At 38.2% G+C, this 16523-nt stretch overlaps 1 protein-coding gene across 1 annotated transcript in view; it reads left to right on the forward strand.

Moving 5' to 3' along the window:
- The window catches only part of LOC106066639 (chitin synthase chs-2-like), a 40208-nt gene that overhangs the window by 22514 nt on the left and 1171 nt on the right, over positions 1-16523 (forward strand). Inside the window, exons 11-23 of the mRNA XM_056013972.1 lie at positions 2804-3004; positions 3460-3626; positions 4101-4179; positions 5144-5295; positions 7206-7411; positions 9075-9208; positions 9591-9869; positions 10884-10975; positions 12325-12429; positions 13056-13151; positions 13654-13812; positions 15142-15414; positions 15778-15864. Coding sequence (XP_055869947.1) covers positions 2804-3004; positions 3460-3626; positions 4101-4179; positions 5144-5295; positions 7206-7411; positions 9075-9208; positions 9591-9869; positions 10884-10975; positions 12325-12429; positions 13056-13151; positions 13654-13812; positions 15142-15414; positions 15778-15864 — 2030 coding nt within the window. The remainder of the gene's footprint in view (positions 1-2803; positions 3005-3459; positions 3627-4100; positions 4180-5143; positions 5296-7205; positions 7412-9074; positions 9209-9590; positions 9870-10883; positions 10976-12324; positions 12430-13055; positions 13152-13653; positions 13813-15141; positions 15415-15777; positions 15865-16523) is intronic.

A 16523-nucleotide genomic window follows, 5' to 3' on the forward strand; every position in this document is an offset into this window, starting at 1 on the left:
CTATTTTGTACAATTTTAAAATTTTTGTGCTTACTCTGTTAAAATGCATTTTAATATTTTAAATAGAAACAACAGCGATAATCATACCTGACGGTTTTTGGTTTGAATACCACGCGGCCTTTTTTCTGAGTTTAATTGACTAGTCAGACAATGCAATGACAAAGTTAACGTTGGTAATTTAATTTTAATTAAGAGAACAAGTCAATCGGCACTACACCAATTCTAATATAATTACCAACATGTTAAATAAACAGAACCAGATTGATACGCAAAGTGTACACATAAAATGTCATACAATGACTATTAAATTTTATTATTATTTTGTAGAATACCTCTATTCAAGTCAGAACTTCATGGTTCCGAAATCTGGATCCAGGAACCTGGAAAGCTGATCTAAAAAACAACTATAACAATTTTCTTAGAAATTTAACAGTTGGTGTATATCGCTGAGAAAAGAATTACTCGCTCGTTGGTCACAAGGGGCAACTCTACTAACAAAAATTTAATAAATTTAAATTTGGCTAGATATCCATAACTAGCATTCTAGGTCTAGATCGAACATCGGTTTTAAAAGGACTATCACGTCTGGGAATTTCCGAATGTAAGGCTTTAATTATTTAAGAGTTTAATAAATTTTGCGCATCGTCTTTCCCCCCCCCCCCGACCCCCCCCCCCCCACCCGCGAAAAAAAATATTTATATGTGTGTATGTGTGTGTGTGTACATAATCTTTATTACATTCTGACCTTTCATTCTTTCGTTTATTGTGCCCTAAAATAGGTTCTTAATGTAGTTAGTGGGAAAATTTTTGACTCTCCGCCATTGCTTGCAAGGGCCTGGGGGGAGCGTTAGGAGCTCCCCCAGCGCGGGGCGAAGCCCCGCCGCCAAACACTATTTCTGGTATTAAAAGCCAACAAAATGCATATTCTGAGGTATCTACAGTGCATTTTCCTGCTATTAGAAAGTTTTATTGCAAAACTTAATGTGCTATTCTTACTGACTTAGACCCTCCCGCGACGTTCGGCGTATTTGCCGTCAAGCTTTCTCCACAAAAATCTGTCACTGGTAATGTCTGAAGCCTCTTCCCACCTGCTCTTAGGACCTCCATGAATGTGTGGAGCCAAGTTGTACTAGGATGTCATCGCAACTCTTCTTATGCGTAATTCATTTTGTCGGAGAACATGTCCCGCAAACCTCATGCGACGCTCTGTCACAATCTTACCAAGGGGTCGACTCCAAGTTCGTCATAGGATGTCCTTGATTTAGATCCGATCTCTATAACTGACTCCTAAAATCTTTCTTAGCCATCTTTGTTGAGCCACATTTAGTTATTTTCAATTTCGGCAGATGACTCTTCATTGCAGTTTATTAATGGAGCCCCGCCACTGGTAGAAATGTCTAACCTCTCTTGAATACGCTCTTGGAATTAGGTGACTGTAGTTTGTTTTAGATTTTATATCGAAAAGAGATGTTTTATCGTCAAAATCATCTGTTGGGGGTTTTAAACTAAAAATCTCTGGAGCTACGGTCATAGATTTTGGTAACTGTAGTTTGCTTTAGAATAATATTGAGGATAGAGGTTTTCCACCTCAAAACGTTCTGTAAGGGGATTTTAATCTCAAAACCATCTGGAGGGGTTTTAAACTTTAAAAAAAAAAAGCCATCTATTGGTGAGGGGTTTAAACTCAAAACCCTCAATTGGCTTGGCTACGCTCAAATAATTTTAGTGTGTAATTTGCTTTTTTTTTTTATATTGAAGAGGTATTTTTTAGCATCAAACCCCTCTGAAAGGGTTTAAACTCAAAACCTCTTTTGGGAAGGCTCATATCATTTTGAGTGCGTAGTTTGCTTTTTTTTTTAAATGAATTTGTATTTTTTAGCTTCAAACCCGCTGTCGGGTGGTTTAAACTCAAAACCCCTTTGGCTACGCTCATAGATTTTAGAGTGTGTAATTGGCTTTTTTTTATATTGAAAATGTATTTTTTAGCTTTAAACTCCGCTGGAGAGGAGTTTAAACTCAAAACCCCTTTGACTACACTCATAAAATTTTGAGTGTATAAAACTGAGTCAAAACCCATTTAGCTACGCTCGTAACATTTTGAGTGCGTAATTTGCCTTTTCATAACGAAGAGGGGGTTTATTGTAATTTTTGGAGGGGGTTTTTAAATCAAAATCTTTCTTAACTGTGCTCTTGGAATTAGGGAATTGTCGTTTGCATTTTTTTGGTCTTGTTTTATAGAAGAGGAGGATTTAACTGCAAAAACCCCTGGTACGGGGTTTTAAACTCAAGAAGCCCTGGTAGGGGGTTTTAAACTCAAAACCCCCTAGAAGGGGTTTTAAACTCAAAACCCCCAGATAAGGGGTTTTAAACTCAAAACCCCCTGGTAGGGGGTTTTAAGGGGGTTTTAAACTCAAAAACCATTGACTGTGCTAGGGCAAGTGATGGTTTAGTATTAAAATCTCACCTAAAATAAACAAAATCAAAGGTAAAAATCAGTCACTTAATTCCGATCCCCCCTCCCGAGGGGGGGGGGATTTCATTTCGGGGGGGGGTTGAACCCCAAACCCCCCCCTGGCTACGCCCATGAATTAACATGTAAGTACTAGTAGATCTATACATTCGCTTAACCAGGATTCTTTCTCTGGGGAGAAGGGAGAGAGGCGGGGTAAGAATATGTTCCTTTGTTTTCTAATCAAACATTCATTCATTTTAAAGAGAAAAACAATCGCTCTATAAGTTGCGTAAAGGAGATCCTGTCTTTTTAAAAAAAAAGTATTTTAACGTTTTTCTTGTATTTACTTAGGTCCGATGGTATGGTATCAAAAGTTTGAATACGCTATTAGCCATTGGCTTCAGAAGTCTACAGAGCACGTGCTGGGGTGTGTGCTGTGCAGCCCTGGGTGCTTCAGCTTGTTCCGTGGCTCCGCCCTGATGGACGACAATGTGATGAAGAGGTACACGACTCCACCCACAGAGGCCAGACACTACGTCCAGTATGACCAGGGTAGGCCTGGGCAATGTTGTTACATTTACACACATACACAATCACATTTACACACATACAGTCACATTTTACAATCACACACATACACACACTAACACATTATTTCATCTCATCTAATATCTGCCTGTGGTCCCGTCTGGGGCATAGGCCACCAACCAGCTTCCTCCAGGCATCTCCTTCTGGACGAGTCTCTCCAACTGTCCCCATGTCTTGCCACAGTCATATTCACATTAACATATACACAGTCACATATACATTTGCAAGATTTTTTCTTGTTAAAAGTCTACACACTGGGGACTGCTAGGGAAACTCCTTGTTCACACCAAAGTCCCTTCTCGTTAGTCATAGGGTTTCACGGAGGTGGCCAGCTGTTCCAACCCTGTAACTTTGATGGACTTCATCTGAGCTATTCATACATAATTCGTTTGAAAACTAACATTGTTTTTCTTTCTTAGGAGAAGACAGGTGGCTATGTACGCTGCTGCTTCAACAAGGCTACAGGGTAGAATATTGTGCCGCCTCTGACAGCTTTACGGTAGCGCCAGAAGGTTTCACAGAGTTTTACAACCAGAGACGCCGATGGACGCCGTCAACTATCGCCAACATCATGGATTTACTGGAGGTACTTACAAAAAACTTGTAGATCTAGAGTATTGACCCAACAGTTCAATAGAATAGTGACCCAACAGTCCAATAGAATAGTGACCCAACAGTTCAATGTCGTAGTGACCCAAGAGTTCAATGTCGTAGTGTCCCAACAGATCAATGTTGTATTGATACAACAGTTCAATGGAAAAGTGACCCAACAGTCCAATAGAATACTGACCCAACAGTCCAAAAGAGTAGTAACCTGACACTGCTGACAGTCCAATAGAATAATTATTTTGAAATTTAAAAACCCAATCGTACCTCACTGGTTTATTTATAAGGTTTTGGATAGAATCCATTAATGTATAGTGTTACAAAAACAAACTTGCATAATCTATCTTCTCCATCTTGATATAGATGAGATAATTTATTAACCTTCTCTGTATTAGATCCAAAGTAAAAAAAAAAAATTCGCACCAATCATCTCTTTGTTTTGTTGTGTTTTTAGAATTGGCGAAGTACGACAAAGAAAAACAAAGACATCACAATTTTGTATATAATTTATCAGTTGGTCCTCTTTCTTTCAGGTAAGCTACTTAACCTTATCTTATAAATTACAGAGAAGATCTTTACGGCCCTACGCGTATCCCTGTCTTGATCTAGTCAGGGGCGGACTGGGTGTCAGAATCGGCCCGGAAATTGTATATATGATGGACATCCAATTCTTGGTCTACCTGTCCTCAAAATCATTATGTTAAGTTTGATCATGTATCGATAGCAGTATACGTGTATAAAGTTAACACCATGTCCATAAAGGAATATAGGCCTTATGTTGCTTTTTAATCGCAAAGTGTGTAGGCCCTAAAATCCTATTAGATTGTTTCGAAAAATGTGGTAGATTAAATTAGTGGGCCCCGTTAGTTTTTAACTACGTCACTCAGAGGGGCCCCTTTTGTAAGAGAATACTATAAAACGTTTAAAAATGTAATACGTACCATGCGTGTTTCAAAAAAGATGATTACTGTGGTCCTACCTGCCCATTGGGGCACCTGCCCACCAGGCATTTGTCGAAATCTCCATATAGCCAGTCCGCCTTTGGATCTAGTGTATATTAATTGAAGACTTGAACTCTGTCATTGTTTATTTCTGGCTGATTCGGTGTATCCGTTCCATGCTCAAATGGTACTAGGGGACAAATAAAGAGAACTTCTCAAATAGGTCCTAGCATATGGAATAAGAAATGTTCCTGTATCTTTGTGTATTTCTAATTATTTTATTAGGTTTTGTTTTTATATTTCTAAATTTTGGCTCATTGTTTTTATGTATCATTGATAGTTTATTTTTAAGTCTTCTGTCCTCAATGGTTTCTAAAGTTAGTGATGTTACTAAAAGTGTTACTAGAGTCCTAAACTCAAAACTCCAAAATGTTAAGAGCTCAATATTCGTAATGTTCTAAACTAACTGTGGTGACCTATAACCTTGGGTCAATGCAAATATCTACAGACTCAAATATGTTTAAAATAAATATTACGTTTTTTATTTCATGATCAGGTATGCTCACACCAGGGACTACTTTCTTGCTCATTCTAAGCGCCCTGAACACAGCGTACCCTGATATACCACTCTATGGTGCCTTGTTGATAAACTTGGTCCCAGTGGTACTGTTCACAATCTTGTGCTTCAAGGCTTCCTCTGACACGCAGGTTTGTTTTGAGTAACTTTCTTTTTAAAACTTATTTCAGACACTTAAAAGTGAAGACTTGTAGTTTCATGGAAACGACTTAAGTGCGTGCGTGTGAAAGCAAGCAGTTTCATTTGGTGCGTATGTTTCAAAGCAAGCAGTTTCATTTGGTTCGTATGTTTCAAAGCAAGCAGTTTCATTTGGTGTGTATGTTTCAAAGCAAGCAGTTTCATTTGGTGCGTATGTTTCAAAGCAAGCAGTTTCATTTGGTGTGTATGTTTCAAAGCAAGCAGTTTCATTTGGTTCGTATTTTTCAAAGCAAGCAGTTTCATTTGGTGCGTATGTTTCAAAGAAAGCAGTTTCATTTCGTTCGTATGTTTCAAAGCAAGCAGTTTCATTTGGTTCGTATGTTTCAAAGCAAGCAGTTTCATTTGGTGCGTATGTTTCAAAGCAAGCAGTTTCATTTGGTGTGTATGTTTCAAAGCAAGCAGTTTCATTTGGTTCGTATGTTTCAAAGCAAGCAGTTTCATTTCGTTCGTATGTTTCAAAGCAAGCAGTTTCATTTGGTTCGTATGTTTCAAAGCAAGCAGTTTCATTTGGTGCGTATGTTTCAAAGCAAGCAGTTTCATTTGGTGTGTATGTTTCAAAGCAAGCAGTTTCATTTGGTTCGTATGTTTCAAAGCAAGCAGTTTCATTTGGTGCGTATGTTTCAAAGCAAGCAGTTTCATTTGGTTCGTATGTTTCAAAGCAAGCAGTTTCATTTGGTGTGTATGTTTCAAAGCAAGCAGTTTCATTTGGTGTGTATGTTTCAAAGCAAGCAGTTTCATTTGGTGCGTATGTTTCAAAGCAAGCAGTTTCATTTGGTGTGTATGTTTCAAAGCAAGCAGTTTCATTTGGTTCGTATGTTTCAAAGCAAGCAGTTTCATTTGGTGCGTATGTTTCAAAGCAAGCAGTTTCATTTGGTTCGTATGTTTCAAAGCAAGCAGTTTCATTTGGTGCGTATGTTTCAAAGCAAGCAGTTTCATTTGGTGTGTATGTTTCAAAGCAAGCAGTTTCATTTGGTGCGTATGTTTCAAAGCAAGCAGTTTCATTTGGTGTGTATGTTTCAAAGCAAGCAGTTTCATTTGGTTCGTATGTTTCAAAGCAAGCAGTTTCATTTGGTTCGTATGTTTCAAAGCAAGCAGTTTCATTTGGTGTGTATGTTTCAAAGCAAGCAGTTTCATTTGGTGCGTATGTTTCAAAGCAAGCAGTTTCATTTGGTGTGTATGTTTCAAAGCAAGCAGTTTCATTTGGTTCGTATGTTTCAAAGCAAGCAGTTTCATTTGGTTCGTATATTTCAAAGCAAGCAGTTTTATTTGGTTCGTATGTTTCAAAGCAAGCAGTTTTATTTGGTGTGTATGTTTCAAAGCAAGCAGTTTCATTTGGTTCGTGTTTCAAAGCAAGCAGTTTCATTTGGTGCGTACTACTAGTTTTTTGAAAATTTTGGACATTTTTTGTGTAGTGTTAAAAGATATCCGTGTCCAGTTTAGGTATAATATATTTATGTCTATGGTTCGCGCCTTTCAAAGCAAGCAGTTTTATTTGGTGCGTGCTCGTGAAAGCAAGCAGTTTCATTTGGTTTGTACCTTTCAAAGCAGTTTTATTTGTGGGTGCGTGTGAAGGCAAGCAGTCTCATTTGATGTGTGCGTGTGGAGGCGCGTAGTTTCATAAAAAACAATGTGGCTTCGTCCCCATAAATCCTTTTCAAAAAAAAAAATCCAAATGATTCTCAGACTTATAATAGTTCATTGTTTCATTCTTAGCAGAGACATTACAAACTAAACAGGAACTATTTTGATTTAATAATTAGTTTCAAGCCGTTTACAATCGTGTAACGCAAAAAAAAAAAATGAAATACCTATTCTTATGACCCAATTTTAAACTTCAATCTAGGTGGCTTTTGCTGGACTACTGTCTCTTATTTACACCATGTTGATGATGCTGGTCCTGGTAGGGTTAATCAAACAGGCGGCTACTTACGGCTTCTGCTCTGTGTCGACTTTGTTCCTTGTCATCGTGATCAGTATTTTCATTGCTACGGCCTTCCTGCACCCGATGGAGGTGACGTGTCTTTTCCACGGATTTCTGTATTTTTTGTGGTAGGTAATCATTTGAATATATTTTTTTTTTATCAAAGATGTGTTTATATTGACACAATGCTAATGTATGGTAGAGATAATAAGTCATACTTTTTGTGTCAAATCATTTGGAGCTAAGTAATTGCCAGGGTTGTGTTAAAGCCTTAGCTCGTTTGCCCGGGTCCCTGACATTCAACAGTCAACAATAAACAGTCAACGAGATATTAACAATATAAATGTTTAATGAGATGGTTAGACTTTATGATGACAAAGTGATGAAGTACTATCCTGGTAGTTACACGTTTTACAACATAATTGTTATATTACTTAAATAATCATTCTCCACCTTGCTGTCCCACTGCGTAGCACATTAATGTTCACAATCACAACACAACACACTGCTGACTTGACTCTATTATGATAAGTCTCGTGTAGACTTCGAATCTCATGTTAACTCCCTGTAGAGACAAAAGTAAAGACAAACTAAAAAGGTCTAGTATACTATGGCATCGAAACAACTGCGAAATGCAGTCATGCCTTAGATACTCACCCTAAACAGGGGAACACAGAAGAATCTCAAAAAAGAGTTACACCAGCATAACAAAATCACGCCATAAACTTACAAGCAAGGCAACAAAGAAAGTGCGTTCAAAAATTGTGCACTTAATAAACAATGGTGCTATAATACCATAACCTACGCAACGACAGTAATCTCGCAAAATTCAAGTCTTTCGTTTAGGAATAACATTCTTTAAAACTTTTAATTTAGATGTAAAGGAATACAAATAGTGACGTGATTTGTATAAAGCAAATGGTCTCTCAGGGAGACAACTTTTATATGGAAGGAGTGGTGGCAGGATGGGGCCACATGAAATCGGACACATCTCGACATCGGACACATCTCGACATCGGACACATCTCGACATTGGACACATCTCGACATCGGACACATCTCGACATTGGACACATCTCGACATCAGACACATCTCGACATCGGACACATCTCGACATCGGACACATCTCGACATCGGACACATCTCGACATTGGACACATCTCGACATCGGACACATCTCGACATCGGACACATCTCGACATCGGACACATCTCGACATCGGACACATCTCGACATCGGACACATCTCGACATCGGACACATCTTGACATCGGACACATCTTGACATCGGACACATCTCGACATCGGACACATCTCGACATCGGACACATCTCAAGTTAGGTGAACTTGTCAGGCTCCAAGAAAGTTGATTTTGTTTTAAATTCAAGTTCTAATCCGTATTCAGATAACACAGTTTCTATTATAATGCTAGGTATAAGTTATAATGGAGATGCGGTGGCTGAGTTCGGAACCGAGTTGTTTCGGGCTCGAATCCTGGTGAAGACTGATTTTTAATTTCGGGATCTTAGGGTGCTTGAGCCCACCCAGTTCTAATGGGTACCTGACATTAGTTGGGGAAAAGTAATGGCGGTTGGTAGTTGTGCTGGTCACATGATACCCTCATTAACCATGGGCCACAGAAGCAGATGACCTTTACATCATCTTCCCCATTGATCGTAAGTTATTGAAAGGGAACTTTACTTTTTAAAAGTAATACGTTTTTTTCTTTCCCCTGTACTAGTAATATAACAAGTACAGAATAATATATTCGTAAAATGTTACCATTTTCAGCATCCCGTCCATGTCCATGCTACTGACCATCTACTCACTGGCCAACCTCCATGTTGTCACTTGGGGCACACGAGAAGGACCACAAGCCAAGGCCCCACTTGTCAAACCTGACCAGGCCAAGAAAAAGAATGGAAGTAAGCTGAAGTTTTTTTTTTTTTTACAAAGTTGTTCCGAGAATGGGTGAGGGAGAAATAACATGTACAAGTATCTAAGGGGACAATAACAACACATGTTTAGTCATATCTCTCATTACTGACAGATTAATTCCCCTTTTCGGGATCAAACAAAAATTAATGACTATTAAGGGATTAATTGGTGTGTTAAGAACAATGGGTAACTTTTAACTTGATACAAAAATGGGAACAGGGAGAAATAACTAGTACAAATTTTGTAGCTGACAGACAGACAGACGGACGTAAACTTTGTTAGAAAAAATTACAAACGCATTATACAAGAAACAAACAAACTAAAAATATAAAGTCATAAAGAAAGATGTCTTTCTCCATTTCAATTCAGTCTTAGACTTATTTGGCGCAGTCAACGACAGAAAAACTTCTGATTTCACGTTTTCCTTCGGGAACTTGTTCCGCTGCATGTGCTGCCCCAGGAAAGAAGTGGACAGTGCTGATATGAAGATGGATCTTGTCCTGGATCGACTGAATTCCATGGAGTCCAAAATGTTTGTCAAACCACCGTGGCAGGACAAGACAGGTGGGCTTGCCAGAAGCAGAAGTGGGGACGAAGCGACAGCAGAAGATCAGCAAGACGGTCTTAACGAAGGGAGCAACTTGAAGGGTAAAATTTGTTCTTGACGTTGTTAATTATTGGCGCAATTAAAATGGCCATGACAATGTATAGATTTGGTTTTTGGCCTTCTGGTTCATCTCTTAAAAACGAGACCGATACCCGAGCTTGAGATCAGCTGTGCCGCAGATTCTGCCAGGATGTAGCAGTTTCTTCTGCAAGCTGCGCAGGGTCACCGCAAGGGTCACCGGCTCTTGATTTTTTTTCTTCCTCTTTCAAAAATATATTTATTTATTATTGAAATATTAATTGTGTGGACCACCCCCACTCTTATGGGTACCTGACTTTAGTTGTGGAAAGTAAAGGTGGTGGGTCGTTGAGTTGGCCACATGACACCCTGCTCGTTAACCGTTGGCCAAAGTGACGGCTGGCTTTAACATCATCTGCACTGTAGATTGCAAGGTATGAAAGGGGAACTTTACTTACTGTAGTCACTATACATTAGTAAGGAAGCGACGCGAAAGTGTTGAAATATCAATAATAGTATAAATGAAATAATCTAAATAAGTAATTAGTTGGTTTTTTTTTTCACATTTTTTTTCTGAGCTCAGTGATTTCTCGACAGTGGCGGATCAGGGATGGGTAAGAGGGGCGTTTGCCTCTCACTCCAAGCCGACCGCCCGAAGGTAACGTATCTGTTGAAGAAATGACCTAATTTGTATCAACAATTTGAGCGCTCTTAGTCATTTGCAGCTTAGCCCTCCAGGATGTGGATATGGCAAAATAGGTCACAGTTGGTACTGCGTGGCCATTTGAAATACTGCATTCCTCGTTAATCTGCGGACTCGAAGACACGCCTTATAATTATTATTATTAATTATTGATCAATAAGGCTGTCTAATTGATGGTTATGTTTTGGTAGGTTTTAATGATCTGGTTTCATAAGAACATCTTAGAATACACAAAACACTTTTTCGTGTGATGTTTACATCGTTGTATTGAAAAACTTGAATCATCATATTCTTTGAAACAATAAGTAATTCTTTGTATTTATTTTAATGTCAGATCCTTCTACTGATGACCCTGTTGTGAAAACTTTGTGGATTGATGACGAAATCTTTGGGACAAGCTCAAGGTCAATCCTGAATGCGGAAGAGGTATCTCACACGTATTCATTTATTAGCGCGTGTTTCGTGAATTAAATGTAAATAATTGTTACAAAACTTTATTTTACATATCGTTATGAGATTAATTTTTCGCATACCATTCCCATGAAACTTCGTTATTGAGTGTTACAAAAACTGAGAAGGGAAACTTTATTGGGGAAGAGTTGAAATGCATGGCAGATTTATTTTTAGCTGTGAAAATATTCAAAAAATTCAATCTAATTCAACTACAAATATAACCTGAAATTAACAGATAAAGAAATCATCAAATATAAATATCTTGACTTGCCAGTAGTTTACATTATTTGATATTGACTTCACAAGACAGATCAAGTTTTGTTTGTTTTTATTAATCTTGAACTTTCTACCTACTATTTATGTAGATTCACTATTTCAATGACTAATTAAGTATGGATTAATCATATTTCAAAGTTAAATTTCAATATTTTTGAAATGTGAGAACTTATACAATAAAAAAAAAGCCCACAAAAGAGGCAGGAGGGCCCCAAAAAAAAGAGGCATATAAAGCCCAAAAAATAGGCAAAGAAAATAGGCCTAAGGCCCAATGATTCCCATGATGACAAAGCTAAAACTGCTTAGCGCAAATTCTGAGGTTTCCTTTTAAGAAAAAAAATTGCCATTGACTTGTGGAGGTTTCTATAATAGTGATCTGGGAAAGCGGTCATAGTAATAAAGTTCCTTTGGACCTTTCAGCCTGAATACAATGGCGTGGCACTTATGACTAAGTGATGTATATGGACAGTTTTTTTTGCGTTGATTGTTGAGTAAACCTTGAACTTATGTGTTGTTGGCAAAGTTGGAAGCCTAAAAATACTCCAGAGGGTATATTACAATGAAAAGTAGAAATGATCCTGAACTATTTACCATTTCTCAACAACCTTAACCGCTCAACAGCATGATATGGTCTGCACGTGGATGCCCCTTATTTAACATACCTGTCTTGTGTGTTATTGTAAATGAAATATTAATCTAAATAAACTATATTAAAAACAAAAATTTGCCATTGACCTTCAAAACCCCGAAGATCAGGCATTTCTTGTGAGATGTAAGTCCGTGTGGGTTGTAGGTGGACTTTCACGTGTCTAGGGCAGGAAAAAGGACAAGTAAATAAATGCAAGAACTTTGAACAATTTCTGAACACAGTTTTTTACATTTGTTGTTGTAATACCTTAAAATTAGTTGTTTTTTTTTTGCAATGTATCTTTTGGAAAGTGAATAAAAAAAAATGGCCAGAATGCATCGTTGAAAATGACTACAGGTTACTGTTCTTGATTGATCTACACATACCATTCTTCATAGAAATATATTTCTGTTTGCAGACAGAGTTTTGGACAGAGATGATCAAGATATATCTGAAACCGATGGACAAAAATGCTGACCACGAAAAAAAAGTACAAAAAGAATTGATAGAATTAAGAAACAAGGTAAACCAAAGTTATATGTAGAAGTTTCTAGCCTAGAAGTTATATTTAAAAGTTGTTCTTCTAGAACTTTTATTTAGAAGTTGTTAGCCTAGAAGATATATTTAAAAGTTGTTCTTCTAGAACTTTTATTTAGAAGTTGTTAGCCTAGAAGATATATTTAAAAGTTGTTCTTCTAGAACTTTTATTTAGAAGTTGTTAGCCTAGAAGTTATATTTAAAAGTTGTTCTTCTAGAACTTTTATTTAGAAGTTGTTAGCCTAGAAGATATATTTAGAAGTTGTTAGTCTTGAAGTTATATTTAAAAGTTGTTCTTCTAGAAATTATATTTAGAAGTTGCTAGAATCTAAAAGTTATATTTCGAAGTTGTTTGTCTTGAAGTTATATTTAAAAGTTGTTAGTCTAGAAGTTATATTAAAAATGTGTTCTTCTAGAAGTTATATTTAGAAGTTGCTAGAATCTAAAAATTATATTTAGAAGTTGTTCGTCTTGAAGTCATATTTAGAAGTTGTTAGCATGTAAAAGTTATGTTTAGAAGTTATTAGAGTCCAAATGTTATAAGTGTTAATGTGTTTGTGTTCATGTGTTTCCTGGCTTGACACAAGCAAATGTTGTTCACATTTATTTCAGTCTTGTCTGGCCTTCTTCATTTTGAACATTCTGTTCATCATTCTGGTGTATACACTACAGACCATTGCCCAGACAACCACCAACTTATCAATTAAGGTATGAAGAGAGAAAGTGAGAGTGCTCTGAAAGGAGAGAAATGCACTGAGTAGATAAGAGAGAGAGAGAGAGAGAGAGATGCAACGAATGGAAGGAGAGAAAAGAAAGGAGAAAGAGAAATAAGAGAGAGAGATTTCAAATAATAAGAGAGTGATTACAGTGAAGTAAGGAGAGAGTTTATGTAATGATTGGAGGGAGAGAGTTTATGTAATGATGAGAGGGAGAGAGTTTATGTAATGATTGGTGGGAGAGAGTACCATAAAGAGAAAGCGAGTGATGAGAGACAGAGTAAAATCAATAGCAGGGAGAGAAAAAGTGCATTATAGAGAGGGACAAAGAGTGCAGTGACGGATGGACAGTCTGAAGTGAAGGGAGGGGGAGAGTGCACCGAATATGGAAAGCGGAATAGACAGTGGAGAGGTTGAAGGATAGAGGCTGAGAGAGACAGAGGGAAAGAGAGACAGAAGAGATGCAAACTAAAAAGTAACCTTTTTTTTTTCAGATTCCTTGCTCATTGCAAGGTTTTAAAGGAGAGAAAATCGAACCCATCAGTGTGACCTTCACCTTAGTGTTTGGTCTTCTGCTGACGCTGCAGTTTGCCGCCATGTTGTTCCACCGATACTCCACACTTCTGCAGATCATATCTGTGACTAAAATCAAGGTTGGTGCTAAACTCAAATCAACAACTACTTGCTTAATTAAGGTCCACACCTCTAGGCTCCGTGTCCTATATTAGATCAGGAAAGTATTTTAGTATTAACTTGCATTTTTAAAGTGAGCATTATTTTTTTAAATTGCGTTATACATATATAGTTCCTCCTTCGTGGTCGAAGATGTGCAAATGTCTCATTTCCTATGAATACGAAAATGACTGTAAAGTCCAATCCTCGCTTTAAAATGCAGGCCGCGTACGTGTCATGGGTTAGGTTTGGTCACTTGCAGATAGGGTTGCTTCTCTCAGCTTTTGTTTTTTTTTGGCTTTCTTTCATGCTGACCACTCTCTTTGCCTCGTATCTCGTGACTCCAATACTCGCGGCTTCAGGCTACAGAAGTATCGATTTGTATCTTTTTATTGGCTATGCACCCATTAGTACCTTAAGACAACTTCCCCCAACAAATTCCCTAGCGTACTTTTTCGCTTTTACTAATTGCAGAGGCAGCCTTATGAAGTGGACCCCTCCTGCCAGGCCCCGTGCCTTAGAAGAGGCCCGCGATAAATAGAATCTTGACACTTTTAGCCCATCATACAATTATTCATGGCCCTGACATGGCATTCCCCCAAGGCCACACGCACTACTAGGGACGCCTCTACACTTTCAATTAAAGCTATTTTCCACCATTTTTTTAAAAATATGCCTTTACTTTAACTTTATTCATTTTTTTTGAGAGACTTTGGATCATCTCATGGAAATGAGATGAATACGTGGGCATTAAGGTCGGAATGATGTCTCCCACACAGCAGTTCCTCCTCTCAACGCAGCTAATGTATCCAATGAAATGTCAAGTGCCTTTACTGTTTGGGGTCAGCAGCGTTGCAGGTTCGGCCAAGGTGTAGCACTGGTTTCTGCAAGCTGCCTAAGGGTCTCCGGCTTCTAATTTTTCCTCATGGTTGACTCCCGAAGCCTTTCCCATGATTGGGTATAGCAAAGATTTGAATTCTTAGTTTTCCTTCTGCTAGGTGGGTAGCCAGCCATGGTTAATGAGCCCTTCCTGCCCGAAACTTACTGGTTTAGGCGCCAGTTACTCGCCTTTGCCCCTTCTCCTATTAGTGAAAACAATTCCGCAGGAAGGCCAGGAGTTGGATTAGTTGTCAGTGGCTTTTTGAGACGCATGCCATTAGGAAGCATTGTATAGGTAGTCGAGTGCTTATACCCATTACCACTTCCGGCATTGACAACCTTGCTGAACCTGAGAGACATATTTATATTTAAATAACTTGGAAGTGTAATATTTGAACTGTAGGAAGTAAAACCATTGATTTCTTCTTCAGATCCGGAAGCCAGCGTCTAACCACAGCGACCACAGCAGTGTGCCCAGTACAGAGGAGGCCGTGATGCTAGCCAAGACCCTGCAGGCGTTGAAACTGGACGAAGATACTTCCTCCCTGGATCCCACCATACCAGAAGAAGACTACGATGAGGACGACGAGGAGGACTTCAATCTGGCGGACACCCCGGGCAGCTCTCTGATGATCAGGCGGAAGTCAAGCAGCATGGCCGTGCTTAAGAGGATCGACACTCGGAACAAAAGGAAAGAGAAGCAGGTCAGGATGATCTATTTGCTTCATCATAAGGCATTGTTCTTCAGTCCTAAGATTAGGAAACAAAACGAATTTTATGTTTCTCGAAGTCACAGGTGTAACCTACATAATTAGTCACACATGACGTAGATGAATTTTAGCTCTTTTGTGGAGGGGGTATCTAGGAGTTGGTTTCTATGCATTCTAGAGTAAACGTTAAAGAGGATACCTTTGTGACAAGCTAGTTTAGGGATCCATACGGGCTGATGAAACTAAGATTTACACTTTTACAGCCAATGTGTATTTTTAATGTTGTGTATGGCATGTATTTAGAACTGGTAAAATGTGTATCTTGTCTGGCACTTAGAGTTTATTGTCATTTTACAGGAACCCCAGACGTTGTCTAGAAACTTCATGAACAGATTTGAGAAAGTGGCCAAAATCGGAGGTGTGAACGAATCAACATATGACCAGGTAAGAGAGACAGAAAGGAAGGGGAAAAAAAAAGGAATTAACTAGACTGAAAAAACAACCTAATGGAAAAGATTTAATGACAAAAAATAGTCAAATAAAGTTTCTAGCAAAGGTCGAGGTTTTCAGAAATGACTTATTACGTCCTCGTTCTTCGTGCAGGACGGCTTGGGGGGGGGGGGGCACCAGACAGGGGTTCGAACACGAGACTACCGTAGTGACAGTTTGGCATAAGTCTCGATTCGATTTTGTGACCATTCGTGGGCAGCTTAACTTTCCAATTCCTCTACAAAGGAACATAAATAAACGCATTTTTAATTTCTACCTGGGTGCCACTTACGAACATATTTAAAAACAACTCTTAAATTAAGAAAAAATCATGAGTGAAAATGGTAATTAAGACAATGATTATTACCAAATCCATTACAAATTCTCTATCATTGATTAATACACATACAGTCTTTAATATAACCTCCACATTGACGGTTCTTTATTTTATTTTGCTCTGACTATCTTTCAATTCCAAAACCCTAATTCTCTACATAAGGTTTCTATCCGGTTGGCTTGATACATTTTCTATGTATTAACAAAATTAATTTTGACTATTTGATTGATTAATCATTTTTTGTTCTTCTTGATTAATGCGTTTGTCTTCGAGCATG

The sequence above is a fragment of the Biomphalaria glabrata genome, chromosome 16, assembly GCF_947242115.1.
Source record: "Biomphalaria glabrata chromosome 16, xgBioGlab47.1, whole genome shotgun sequence".
NCBI classification, from domain to species: Eukaryota; Metazoa; Mollusca; class Gastropoda; family Planorbidae; genus Biomphalaria; species Biomphalaria glabrata.